The sequence below is a fragment of the Mustela nigripes genome, chromosome 3 (assembly GCF_022355385.1).
Source record: "Mustela nigripes isolate SB6536 chromosome 3, MUSNIG.SB6536, whole genome shotgun sequence".
In the NCBI taxonomy this organism is placed as follows: Eukaryota; Metazoa; Chordata; class Mammalia; order Carnivora; family Mustelidae; genus Mustela; species Mustela nigripes.
Genome location: NC_081559.1, coordinates 107,256,002 through 107,270,978, shown reverse-complemented (window position 1 = coordinate 107,270,978; position 14,977 = coordinate 107,256,002). Strand labels below are relative to the sequence as shown.

Sequence of the window (14,977 nt, the reverse complement as noted above, 5' to 3'; positions counted from 1 at the left end):
GGAGTGAACACAGACTTAACTTTACCACTTTCAACAGTGCTATTAGATGGATACATATCACATTTACAAATACCTAACCTTCAATTTAAAAGTAAGTATGCCCATAAACCAACAAGAGGCAGATCCCCAAATTCATTTTTTTCACCAGACATATAGCTGGATTCTGAGACCCTCTCCTGACAGCTAGGAGAACTAATATTCTCCTTGCTCTTTTGAAAGTATGATAAAATACTGACAAAAAAACATAGTATTTTGATTGTCTACTATAAGCAAGACATAGCATCTATCATTATTACATTTGTAGCTAAGAAAACAGAGGCTCAGAAAGTCCATGTAACATGCTCACATTCTCAGAGCCAAGAAGTAGAAAAAGTAAAATTTCATACAATTCTCTGTGATTCAAAATTCATGCTCTTGTCATGTTGCTGCTACTGTACTATGTCTTAAGAGTAGAACAAACAAACAAACAAAAAACCTTTATCCTATAAGTACATTCAAGATAAATTAAGCAAACACATTTCTTCATAGAGTAGTGAGAAAAATAAAAACTTTGTCTCACGTGGGGCCCAATGTTGATAGTTGAGTAATCTACATTGACTATGAAAGTAATTAATGGTCTGGAAAGCAATTCATTTGCAACCTGGCACTTATCATCTCTTGAATTTATGTGGGACAGTTTTTATTTTCCTTAGATACACACCCACATCTCTAGCTTCCCTACGGTGTATGTCTTCTTTGTAAAATCCACCCATCTCTAATTTTGACTTTATGTCCCCAGCAAAACACCAAGAGTGAATTATTAGGACATTAGGAAAGGTGGCTTTCATGCACAGTAAAATGCACTGACTTGATTCATGTTATAGTCTCCTTATATTTTTTAAGACCTATGGCAAACTCTTATAAACACATTTTAGCCATACTACTTCAAGGGTAACAGAAGTCCCTAAGAAGGAAAAATGGAGAGTCAGACACGTTTCTAGCCTAAACTAGAGCTGAATGTTCAATGGCCAGCAGGACATCAGAGTGCAAGTTGGAGATATATGACCTCCTGATTCTGCCCTCCATTTGCTGTATTTCCTTAAACTAGTTGACTACCCATGCCAAAGTCTGAAGAGGACATGGTAGTCTTAAAATATGTTCATTCACTCACCCCGTGAAAAGATGGAATGAAATTTGCCTCCTATTTAATGTGGGCTAGCCTAACTGGCCACCTTCTATTAATTAGAAAGTGGCATAAATAATAATGCATGACTTTCAACACTAGGTAAGAAAAAGCAGTATAGGTCCCACCTGTCCTTCTCTCTCTTGGGGCATTTGTCCCTGAGCCCCTCTGCTATGAGAAAACCAAACAGCCACATGGAAAGACCACATGCCCAACCAAGGACACAGCCAACAGCCATGACAACCGAGTGAGTGAGCCCTTGATGACTGCAGATGCAGCTCTGGTCCCAGCTTCTTGCAACCCAGGCTGAAGCAGCAATGGGCAAATCCTACTGGCACGTGACTAAATTGCAGACGGATGGGCAAGATGGATGTTCCCATCATTTTAAAGCACTAAGTTTTATGGTGGTTTGTTACATAATAATTGATAATTTAATTTAATAATAATTAATAATTTTAAAAAATAATTAATAATTTTAAAAATAAACTTTTTCTTGGGTACCTGAATCTTCCTTTTATTTTTTTCCTTCCCTCTGTGAGACTTTTTCTTCTTCTTAAGTAGTATGTTGACAGCATGTCATAAGGAAAGGACCATGATGGACTTTGGGATCAGTTCTATCATCTATCTATCTATCTATCTATGTATCGTGTGTGTGTGTGTGTGTGTGTGTGTGTGTGTGTTGTAGTAAGGGAGGGAGGACAGAGGATGGAAAGAAGGGAGGAAGGAAGATAAGAAGGAAGGAAGAAGGGAATGGAGGGCGGAAGGACTGGAGAGAGGAGGGAGGGAGAGAGGAAGGAGAGAAGGAAGAAAGAGAAGAAGGGAGGAAGGGAGGGGAGGCTCTCAGAGGACAAGGATTCCAGCTCCCACAGAGACCTCTAGGATTTGGGAGTGCGGTCTGGGGAAGTGGAAAGTAGTAAAATAGTAGGTGAAGGGGCCAAGGCAATCTCAACTCAGTGTAATTAGGGAACAAGTACAAAAGTACCTCCAGGAAACAGAAGGAACCAGAAGGGCCTCAAGCCTTTTGCTGACAGTGCTGTGCTAGACTGTAGGGATCAGGACTGTATAAGACAAAGCTTTTGTCCTCAGGGAGCTCATAGCTATTTCTAGTTCACTAGGCATAGGGAGTGACCTAAAATGGATCTAACAAAAAATGGATACCCAGTTTAGCCTGACTTAAATAGACTGACATGAGTCTTTGGATTTAAAACAGGAAGAAGAAGAGTAATCCTTTGCTTAATTGTTTCAGGACTTCCCTGCACACTTAGGATAAAATCCATAGCACTAGGCCTGTCATGATACAGTCTCTGGACACCCCAGGCTCATTCTCTTATCATTCTCACTCCCTCATCTCTCCCCACTAGGCACACTGGGCCTCTTGCTATTCCGCTGCCTAGAATCTTCGGTCCTGGATATCACATGGCCCACACCGTCCCTTCACCCAAGACTCCGTGGTGCACCCTCTTAGCCCAGGAGGCTTTCTTGCCCCTTATGAAGCAGAATTCCCAATGCCTGCTCATTTTCAATCTTCTTTTGCTTCTTGACTTTTCTTCCTTATGTTCATCATGAACTGAGTATGTTTGGGGTGAGGGTGCACATGTGTGTCTGGCCTGTCTTTCTTATACCCCTGCTACAATCAGGTAGGCAGGAACTCCATTTTTTCAATATTTCATTCCCCCTGGACAGAAAAGTATGTGACAAAATACTTTTGTCACAATAAAAATGAGTAAATACTTATTGTGTGAAAGAAAATGTAATCATCTGTAAATTTATTATGTTTTGTACAAATACTGGGGACAAAGACTTTTAAGTTTAATAAAACCTAGTATATCCTGAAAAACTACCTTTTTTTCTATCCATAATTTGACTTTTCTCCATCACAATTCCTTACCTAGATTTCTAAGTCTGATCATTCTTTTGTACACATCTTAAGCCAAATATCGAGGATAGTCATGAGGGTTTATACACACAGGTATATTTACAGATATATCTGGAAATGTAAAAAGTATATAGTGAGTATATATAAATCACATATTATATATTGTATAGTATGTACACTATAATGCATAGTGTGTATATATAATATATTCCTACATGCTACACTATATATTTATATATAATTTAAACTATGTATCACATATATATTATATATAACCAGTTAGCCACATACACACTAAAGTATCATTAAATAAGAAAAAAGAAGAAAATAGGAAGTTTAGGAAGGCTTTAAAAGAAATGTGATTTGAGGGGCTCAGTTGGCTAAGCATCTAACTCTTGATTTTGTCTCAGCTCATGATCTCAGGGTCATTAGATAGAGTCAAGTCAGGCTCTGTGCTGGGTGTAGAGCCTGCTTAAGATTCTCTCTCTCTTTGCCCCGGCCTCCCCCCTCCCTCTCTAAATAAATATAAATAAATTAATAAATTAATTAATTAGAATTTCAGTGCTTTCCAATCCATGGGAACACAACTGGATAAAACAATAAAACAAGTGACCCCAGATGGAAATCACCCAAGTCCCTGCCGGCCTGAATGAATGAACAGGAATGATGTTAACCCATTACAGGCAGGGAGATGAGGACTCTGAAGCATTGATGGCACTGAATAATTAGGTCTACCGAGGAACCTAATCCTCACGGCAATCTTATTTATATGATAGGTTTTCTTGGCAAATGCTTTCTTTTCAGAACCAAGGTAAACTCCAGCTCAAGCTGTCCTATAGCTATTAGATTTCAAAGTAGTGGAGTCTCAATTTTCATAGATATTTCAAGCTATTTCAGTGGTTTCGTATTTCAAATATGACTTTTAACATTTGCCTTAGAAAGCTCACAGCTTTATTGGGGAGGGTATTTCCAAATAAATATGCCTGGGAAGGTATCCCCAAATAAAAACGTTTACTATGCAGAGTATAAACACAAAAGATACATACATCGGATACACATTATTGAGGAAATCTAGTGAGCAATGTCATGGTTCCATGGAGACAATGGAAGAGATTTGGGATTGATAGGATCTTCTATCCTCAGTCCCAGCAGGAACCTGGGCATTGGGCTTCCCCAGGTGATTACCTTCCGAAGCCCTTTTCAATCTTGTCTTCCTTGCAGGGGGAAGTTGTAGGTTATAGAGCTCATTGGCCACATGATTAAAGCATCCTCCAACCTGTGGATTCGATATTTCTTTCTGCATCTTTTGTGTGTTTCCTGAGCTGGGTTCTACTTTATTTCATATGACTCATTACATGTTACCGAGACCCTGGCCTCGGCCAAAATTCCTAAGAAGATGCTGTTGGTGACAAAGGCTGGGCTCCAACAAGGCAGCCCTTGTTCCTGAGAACAAGTGGACCCCTCCTCTCCTGGTGACGAAGTGCCCGAGCACAGGCAGGCTGATGATTCTTGTCTTGGAAACTTTGTAGCTCTGCATAAAGCTCAAAGTAATAAGTAGAAGCATAAGGAAGACAACCAAAATGATGCATGGGAACAGCAAAGACACCTTTCCCAGGGACCCCTGTGGCTTGGAATCCTGGTCCTCTGGAGAGTTTCTAGCATAAACCTTCAGTTAAAGAGACAGATGACACATTCCATTGGCTGGCGCTTATCAGCAGCTCTGGGGAAGAATATCAGAGGAAACTGTCAGAAAATGACAGCGTCATGGTTCAGTACTGACTGAATGAAAAATAGGCAGTCGTGAACCAACCAGGCCTGAACTCAGCTTGCCTGTCTTAATTTTCCTCTCTATTCCAGATGAATAGAACCAAAGCCAGAGCTGAGAGCAGACAGAAAGAGGCTCTGGGAATACCGTTGTGGGGTCCTCAGGGCCACCCTGGGAAGGCGTGCGTGAGCCCTGGGAGCTCCTGCACTCAGCAGGGATTCTGAAACTTTTTGTAGCTTTCCAGGAATTTGCCCTAATTCAAACCACCCTCACAATCACAGGGCCTTGGCGGAGAGCCCTCTGGCTCCTCTTCTCTGTCTTTACTACATTTTCTTACAAAATAAGGAAGATCTTAGAAACTCATGTTTACCCTGACCAAGTGATTTCCCTCTAACTTCTGGCCCTTTGAAATCTGCACGGTATCAGAAAGAGCAGACTTGTTTGGACTACAGGTGCAGCCCAGCCCAAGAACCTGATCTGTCCCTCCCTAGCTGTGTAGCTTAATCCAACACGTTCCTGTCTCTGAGGTTCTCTTTCCTGAAATGCCAGACGGGGATACCAATCCTTACTGTGCAGAGCCCTTGTCTGGATTAGAGATAATGCTTATATGGCTCCCCAGACATAGCTACTAACATGAGAAATGCTTAGTCACTGGTGGCCATTAGAACAGTTATTTATTTTTCCCTCATCTTGTCTTCTTTTATTTCCTCTCTATATTATCCATTGTGTATAATATGGAGGAGGCTCTATAGCAAATAAAGCATCCTCCACATTCTCTCCTTATTGATTTAAGTCCACAGCAGCCACAATTCATAACACTTTATAGCTTCTATTAACCCTGATGACCAGTAGTATCTCCCTCCAACAACCTAAGGGAACCACGCTATACATTGTTTTAATTAAACAAAACTATAATTGCCTTTGACCCCCTTCTGCATTTTTCAGATACCAAAGGGAAAATAAGATACATGTTGCTGACAAGTGGGTCCTCAATCCCACAGTATTCTTGGGAGTATAAATTGGTATAAACTTAATATGTTGCCGAAGTCAATATGGCAAAAACCTTAAAAATATGTACGCTTTTTACCCTGGCAATGGCACCTCAAGGAGTTTATCCTGGGGATATAATCAGTTTTGTTCACAAAATTTTTGTGCAAAAAATGTTCTTACACATCTGTATTGGAAAAAAAGAAAGAGAGAGAGAGAGAACTAAAGGTCCAAAATAGATGTGTTCATTTTGTATATCTGTTGTGGTATGTCCATAAAATGGAAGACGGTTGTCAATAAACATTATGATATAGGGTCATATTTACTAATATGGAAAGATATGTGTACTGTGTGTGTGTGAGAGACAAATAAGGTAATAAAACAGTATCACAGAGTGGAGGGGGGGCTCTGGCTTCAGCAGGTAAGGGAGGGACTTGTTCCACTCTTCCACACAGCAGGTAGGTAAGGAGGAGATGGACTCTACTCATCTCCCCTTTTTTTCTGTGGTCTTCCCCATGGGAGAGGCATTGCATAAATAGACGAAGAAAACAACCTTGAAAGTGTGCGCCTATTAACAACTGAATATTAATGCCCCTCTAAAATTCGTATGTCACAATTTTAATCCTTAATATGATGGTATTAGGAGGTGGCCCCCTGGAAGGTGATTAAGGCATAAAGGTAGAGCCCTCATGTATGGGATTAGTCCCCTTCTAATAGGGACTCCCAGAAGGTCTTTCACTCTCTTTCTGGCATGTAAGGATATAACAAAAAATGAGTTGTCAGTGACCTGAAGAGGGCCTTCACCAGAATCCACACATCCTGGCACACTGATCATGGACTTGCAGCCTCTGGAACCATGAAACATAAATTTGTGTTTTTATAAGCCCATCAGTCTGTCATATTTTTAACAAGGCTTATTTATTTATTTTTATTATGTCATGTTATTAACCATAGAGTACATCATTAGTTTTTGATGTAGTGTTCCATGATTCATTGTTTACCTGTAACACCAGTGCTCCATGCAATACATGTCCTCCTTAATACCCATCATGGGGCTAACCCATCCCCACACCCCCTCCCTTCTAAAATCCTCAGTTTTTTTCCTGGAGTCCATAGTCTTTCATGGTTTGTTCCCTCTCCAATTTCACCCCCTTCATTTTTCCTTTCCTTCTCCTAATGTCCTCTATGCTCTTCTGTATGATCCATAAGTAAGTGAAGCCATATGATAATTGACTTTCTCTGCTTGACTTATTTCACTCAGTGTAATCCCATCTAGTCCCATCCATGTTGATGTAAAAGTTGGGTATTCATCCTTTGTGATGGCTGAGAAATACTCCATTGTATATATGGACCATATGTTCTTTATCCATTCTTCTGTTGAAGGACATCTTGGCTCCTTCCAAATTTTGGCTATTGTGGACATTGCTGCTATGAACATTGGAGTGCATGAGCCCCTTCTTTTCACTACATCTGTATCGTTGGGGTAAATACATTAATGCAATTTCTGTGCCATAGGTTAGCTCTATTTTCATTTTTTTGAAGAACCTCCACACTGTTATAGCAGTTCAACAAAGGTAGTACACTAGGCCATGGCTCTGGGATTCACATGCCTACAGTAGTGCACATAGTTGTCTCTGTCCCTGTTTCTGTGAGGTAAGCCTAAATGAGTCAGTGCTCATCTCTGAACTGAGGGATGTGAGGTTGGGCCCGCATCTCTGTGGGGCTGTCTGTCTGCAGTCCCATACCCCACACCGCAGTGTCTGGTCTACACCATGTTCTGTAAGCTAACCCAGCAAAAAAAAAGGAGCACTGTGTACCCATGCTCATTATCTTCCTTCATCTACCTCATTTGATTCATAAAGCATGGGGGAAAGAAGATTAATGAGTATTCTCAACCCCAACGTATAGACAATATGTTTTTACTGTGTTTTTGTGAATGTGCACAAAATGGGAAAGTGTCTGGAACGATGCACAACTAAATCCAACACTGGTGTCTCTGGGTGGTGAGATTATCTGCACGCATGAGTTACAATTATTATAGTTATTCTATTTACACCATTAAAGTAGAAATAAACTGTTCCTTTGAGCTTGCTTCTCATTACAGTGCAAATTTAGACCTTCCCTGCTGGGATGGAAGCTGTGAAGGAGGAAAGAAATAAGACCCTGGTATTTGTTGAACACCTAATGAGTACCAGGCACAGTACAAGGAGTACAGAGTACATTTTTCCTGCACTCCTCATACCAACCTTATTAATTGAGGATTTGGGGTAAATTGCTTAGGTGTTGAAATTACTAGTGGAAATTTAACAACTTGCACAAGTTTCTATAGGCAGTAAGAGGCAGAGTCACTCTCAGTAGGGTCTGGCCCCAGATCCATGCCCTTCTACTTGAATATGCTCAGGGAATTCATGACAGCGGAGTTAAGGGGGGAAAAAGTGTGCAAAGGCAATAGTATTACCACTGTTATCACATAATAAGACATAGACTAAACAAAATCCATGGTCAGAATGAACAGAATCCCATTTTTGTTAAAATTCCATCACACCCAATCCTTAGAAAACTAAAAGCCACACAGTGAAAAGAGGGTAGGTTGTTTTATCCAGACATAGGTACTCTGAATAGTGCCAAGAGTGACAGGTACAGGCTTGACAGCCAGATGGAGAGAAATACCAGCAAGTAAACACACTGAGCCTCTTAAGCAGCACCGTCTAAGAACACGGGAAGAGGGACAGCAACCAATGCCTAGATCTAATCAGCCCTGTGAGCACGGCTGAATCCAAGGAGAGTACAATAATTGATTTTCACAATGATGATCCTGAGTCATCAAGAAAAGGTTACATTTTATGTTCAGAACTCTCTGTTTAAGAAGGCAGGGAAGCGTGTAATCCATTTGAGAGAGATTTTCATTTCAAATAGTTAAAAATTCTTTGAAAACATTTTTGGTGCTTAAAGGGATAAGTGACAGTTATCTGGAAAATTCACTTATGTGTAACAATGTCTTTCCTAAAGATTCTAGATCAGTGAGCCAGAGTGTTATATTTAGTTAGGCTTCTATCACTTCTCCTTCGTTAACATTCCACTGTCTATCTTCTCAAGCCTTTCAAAATTCCTAACCTTCAGGCATGGGATTGTGAATTTCTTAAGGCAACAGAGTGTGACACCATTCTTGGATATTCCATATTCTTATGATTCTCGGCTTGTGCATGTGTGTATGCCTGTGTGCATACGCAAGTGCCATGAAAAAAGTGATGAAGATATTCACAAAAATGACTGACTCCCAGAGGCATCCATGAGCTTTGACAAAGCCCTCTGGACATTTTACAAGAGCCCCTTTCAGTTGTAAAGTTTTCTTTGTTTGTCATTTTGTCTTATTTTGATTTTTCTAAAAGCAGACTATTTAAAAAGAGTAATTTCCATTGAGGCGTGCACACTCCAGGCAACATGAGCAATACAAACACACAGGGCTGTTCTTGCCTGCCCTGCTGGCCCCCTTGCCTGATACCACTTCCTTCTGCATCTCTTGCCCAGGACGGAACTCACTGTTCTTTTGTGAATATGCTGAGATCCTTTGTGCTTTCTCATATGCTGGTCCCTTTCCCAGAAACATTCCTTCCCACCTCCATACCACAATTCAATGGTCTCTTCGAGGGCTGTTGAGCTCAAGAAACTTCTCATTCTCTCAACTGTTGAAGGATGCATGTTGTCACCATTTTCTTCTTGAAGATGAGGATGGAACCTTGAGAGGCTACCATGAGAGCCTTCCCTTAGGTCACACTTGGGAATCAGAGCGGGGATGAGTCCATCCCCAGTCTTTTCCTGACTTTATTTCTTTCAACTGCGCAGTGAACAGCCGTCACTGCAGACGCCCCCTCCTTGACATTCCATGTTTTCCAGGCCTGTCTGTGGTCATCCTGCATGGTTCACACAGAGGAGAGGGGTTGAGCCTTACCTGGTGTGTTGAGCAGGCGGGACCTTCTGCAATGGTAGGCCACCTCCTGCTCACAGTGCTCTGAGCTGTCAATCATGGCTTCCAGCTGCTCCATGCTGCCACCATAATCCAAAGCCATGGTGTAGGGCTTCTCAGGGTCTGCACCCCGCACATGCGTCAGCTCTGTGTTATTGTGCTGCACTGATGTCCAAATCTTGTCCTCTGTCCAGAAAACATAAGGAAGGAAACATTAGAAGGGAAGGTCAAAAGAGGACCATGCTTATATAACCCAATAAAGCCGGGGGAGGGAGGGTCCAGAAGAGGATCTCATAAGCAATGTGACGCTTGGCTGAACATGGGGCAATCAATCCGCCTGAATGCTCCACTTACGCAGATAAAAATGACAGAGAATTTCTGTTTCTCATAAAGTTCCTCCCAGAGTTAATACGGGGGTTAGTAATTATAAGAACTAAATTTGTGGAACACTTTATGCTAAGCATTTAATTCCCATCATATCATTTTAAACAGACATTACCTAAATCTGAAGAAGTTAGAAATGCCATATTAGAAATGAAAGAAAAGTGAATGAGCAGGGTTGAGCAGCTTACCCTTGTGCAAGTGACCAAGCAAGAGCAGGAAACCAGGGTGTCTGACTGCAAAACTCATGCTTCCAGCTCCTGACACACACTCCCCCATAAGACAAACACTAGCACAGATAACTATCTCATAGAAACACAAGTATCACATCGAATGTTTCCTGTGCACAGAAAGATCTCCGTATAGAAAGTACCTGTAAAATACACCTAATTAACAATGATGAGATTGTATGATCCACACTATACATACAAGGCACTTAACTGAAGTTCTTTTTTTTTTTTTTAATTCTCTATGCGTCCTCTCTTTGCCAAAAAATTATTTTAAGAGGTTTACAATAAAATAACATGCAGAGGTGAGGACCTTCACGACACGTTTGGAGGTCACACTTCACCTGCTACAGGTAGGAATGTAAGGCGAAGAGAGAGAAGAGAAATTAGAGTTTTACAGCTTGAGAGATGTGTATTTGAAAACTCTCTCTGCCAACAAGAAGCCTGGACAAACCCCTTCACTTTTCTAGGGCTCAGTTTTATTATAAAAATAAAAGAAGAAGAAGAAAAAGGTGGCCGTCCCGGCCGCAGGGCTATTTCTATGGAATAACAAACAAACAGATGAAGTTGCAAGGCTGAGATCTATCAGCCTATATACCTTATATCTGGTATATATTCTATACTAAGAGATAGATCTGTCTGAGTTCTATCAGACATTCTGTACTAATAACCTAGACTAAAGCCTTTACTGCAATTGGACATAGAATTTCATTCTGAACATGCTCACAAATAAAGGAGGAAATAGGAAGACTCGAAAAGCTTTTGTCATCCGAGAATCTTACCCACATAATAACACCATTACTCTTCATAGATTCTCAGGGCTGAAAAATAACTTAACATAGCTATCATGTGGTTTCCCTCCTACTCTACCCTCCTAGTCTTTATAAAGGAGGAAACCAAGGTCTAGGAAGTAAAGAAATGACCCAACACATTTCTATTAGACCATAGTGATGACTGCCCGCACTAAAAATAACTATCATTAATTAGTACCACTAAGAAGCAGGATCACAGCTGTCGGCAGATTTAGGTAAAAAGGAAAAGCGCAGGCAAGCTAGATCCCCAGTTTTAATACTTTCTCTACCCTAACTCTGTATGTGACTTGGGAGAAGTAACATCATTGCTTGCACTTCTGTTTCACTGTACTAGAAAGAAAGAGGAGAGAAAGAAAGCTTTGTTTCCATTATCTCTAAAGAATTTTCCAACTCCAGAAAAGGAAATATTTCTTGCAGCAAAAATAGTAAACTGTTCAAGCATTCTGTTTCATCTTCAGACTATTTCTTAAAACCAGTCCAGTGATAACCATGTCTACAATGTTTAATGGAGGCAGAATTACATTTTCTATAAAGTCTGAAAAACGAATCAGACTGAAAGTTCTGACTTTGAAAGTAATAAAAGGACATAAATTCTAATTGGCAATAATTAACCTGTTACTCCAAAATATAGAAAAAATCTGATAAATTATCAGAGAAAAGTAATTATTTAATAACACAATAGCATAGAAAGAGAAATAAAGAGTGACAGTTTTGAAATGCCCATGGTCTGTAGAAGAAAAGCAGAACCACCCAGTCTAATGTATAGATGCTGTGTTACTGTTTCATGTGAGGTCATTTTATATACCTTATATCTGGTACAGATAACAATCCTCCATTGTAGATGTCAATGTAGAGAGAGATATATATATACACACATACACACACACACACACATATATATTCAATGTAGATATATGTGTATCCACACACACACACATACATACATATACACACACATATAAACAGATATGGCTAATAGATAAAGACACAGACATACACATATACACATAGTGGTATAGACATATGAAGCCTTAGAGAGAGAAAATAAACTTGTCCCCAGTCGCATTGTGTCCAGTCTGATGCCAGAAGTGGTCCAAATAGCATCATTAAATCATATGAATTTAGATTTCCTTACAAATACACACAGATTCTTATATCCATATATCCATTCATCTACTTATTCATACATTCATTCATTGATTTGCTTATTCATTTACTCACTGACTCATATTGCCAGAATCATATTCTATCTTTAGCAAGATGGAATAGGAAAATGTGTAGGAGAGACAACCTTTCATTTTAAAGCCACTAATGTTGCCAGCCCTGCCTTCTGGAACCTGAGGGTGAATGGAAGTTCTAACAACTAAAGTATTGGCACTTTTTGATATATGCAAATATACAGAAGATACAAAGGAACAATTAAGAGCTCTGAAGTGCTCTCCATGATTCACAAGCCCTAAAAACACAGTATGAGTAACAAGAGGAGAGATGATTACATGAAACCTAGGCCTCTTAGCTGGCTTTCCTTTCAAAGATGCCCTTTGTCCTCAGACTATTTTTTCCTCTTGGGAGATAGCAGAAGAAAGATTGGAAAGAAGGAGGTAATTGGATACTATTTCCTTTTGCCTTTTTTTTTTTTTTTCCTTCTCACAGTTTCAGTGATAGCAGGTACAGATTAAGTTCTGCACTCTGACAAAATATAAAAAGACTAGAGGTCGATGCCACTCATGTAAGTTGGCTTTGGTGCCTGATGCTCTTGATGTCTGGTCTAAGATAGGGACATGGGGTTTTAGCTAGGGAATGTGTATGTGAAGTTTAGCTCTAAGGATTTTCACACAAGTAATACTCATTTTGAACAGTCTTTTAGATAGATGTTGGTGGGAATCCACTCATGAACGTATACGTACTTTAACTGAAATTGAACCCATGAAGCTAAATGTTAAAGATAGTCAATTAAGTCAATGGGTGCATGGATATTTACGGACACAGACTGGGCTCTGCAGTGAGAAGATCTGGATTTCTGTGCCACCTCAAGCAGCCTTGGTCAAATCATTACTTCTCTAATTACTTCCAGCAGTATCTAGAAAGCAGAAATGATACAAGCTCTACAGGAGAGTTGTAAAGATTAAGTGAGGGGGTTTGTGTGAGAAAGCCCATTATTAACTAAATTATTAAACATTCCACAGTAATCTGTATATGCTTATTATACAAAAGGTATATCATCTCTGTTCCAAAGGTCCTGCAGATATCAAATGCTGCTATTTTTAACAATAACTTCAAGGAGGAGATGGCCTCTATATAACTATAGTGAGAACTATAGTTTTTGTTAACAGAAATCTTTCCCAGAATATAAAGGAAGACACAGGAGTCATTTCAAGAAGGGGGTAGAGACACACTGAAGCTGACCATTTCTCTGCAGATCCATGAGGAAAACACACCAGTTTCAAGACACCTGTAACAGGAAATGGACTCTTCGTGAAGTTCTATGAACCTGAACTCTCCTCACACAAGGAAACCTTTGGAGATTTGCCTTTAACCTAAGAAAGTCCAGTTACACTCAGGGGTGGAGGAGTAGATTATCTAAATGCTATGATTAGGAGAACATCATAAAACCCTCCAGGCTCCAAGCACCACCTTCTGCTGGTCTGCCCCCAGACCGGACCTTCTACTACAGGGCATATATTCTCATCTCTGGAGGTGCTTTTAGTGCTTCAAGGTGCCATGAGAAAACCTGGCTTTAGAGACCTGCCTGCCTTTGGAAACTGTTCTGCTACATGTCACCAGTGAGGATTTGGGCAAGTCATTAACTTCTGAAATTTCCACTTTGGAAAATGGGATATTAATATCAATCTTTTTATCCATGATAATACAATGATTCAGCACCATGTTTCACATGGACATATAATAGGCTTTCTGACATGCAAATAAATAAATAAATAAATAAATAAATAAAGAATCTATGCATTAAAACTTTTCTATAACATGAGACTGAGGACCCCAACTTTGTTTCTTAGAGAATTGAGGGTGGGGAGCTCATCCAGCAAATGAAGTTAACAAGTGGGAGGGGCCGCAATTTCTTGTAACATAGCTGTTACTGTGTCTAATTAGTTATTACCTTCTTTTTCAATTATCTTTTCACTTTGGAATTTTTCATGTGTCTCTATATTTATTTGTATCCCTTTCACTTACTGAAATCTTGTCAATTAAATATGTTGGTTAGTCCTCATGATCCCAGAAACCTAGAAAAACACTGCTTCTGCTATTACTTTTTTGCTAACTCAGGTCATTCTTTATTATTTCTTACTGTGTATTGCCATTCAGTCCAATGATGAGAAGCATAGCCCCATCTTTCTAACTTGTTCAAAGGAATATATGTATTAAATTATCCAAGACAAATTCTCTGTTTGTGGGAGAACTACATTTGGAGACTTTTGAACTGGCAGCAGGATTTACTCAATTCACTAAAGATCTTAAAGTAACAGTAATTATGTATTTGTTTTTCAATCTGATACATAGTTTGCAAATATTTTCTCCCATTTCATAGGTTCCATTTTTATTTTTTTGATGGCTTGCTTTGTTGTGTTTGATGTAGTCCCACTTGTTGATTTTTATTCTTTGTGTTTGTACTTTTGGTGTCCTAAAATTGTTGCCAAGACCAATGTCAAGGAGCAACTTCCTTATATTTTTTAGGATTTTTATGGTATCAGGTCTTATGTTTAAATTTTTAATTTATTTAGAGTTAATTTTTGTGAGTAGTATAAATAGGGCTTTTTTTTTTTTTTTTTTTTTTTTTTTTTTTTTTT

General features: G+C 39.5%; 1 protein-coding gene across 1 annotated transcript in view; it reads right to left on the bottom strand.

Moving 5' to 3' along the window:
• CNTNAP5 (contactin associated protein family member 5) overlaps positions 1–14,977 on the bottom strand; it is an 831,640-nt gene that overhangs the window by 258,209 nt on the left and 558,454 nt on the right. The window contains exon 13 of the mRNA XM_059394484.1: positions 9,740–9,940. Coding sequence (XP_059250467.1) covers positions 9,740–9,940 — 201 coding nt within the window. The remainder of the gene's footprint in view (positions 1–9,739; positions 9,941–14,977) is intronic.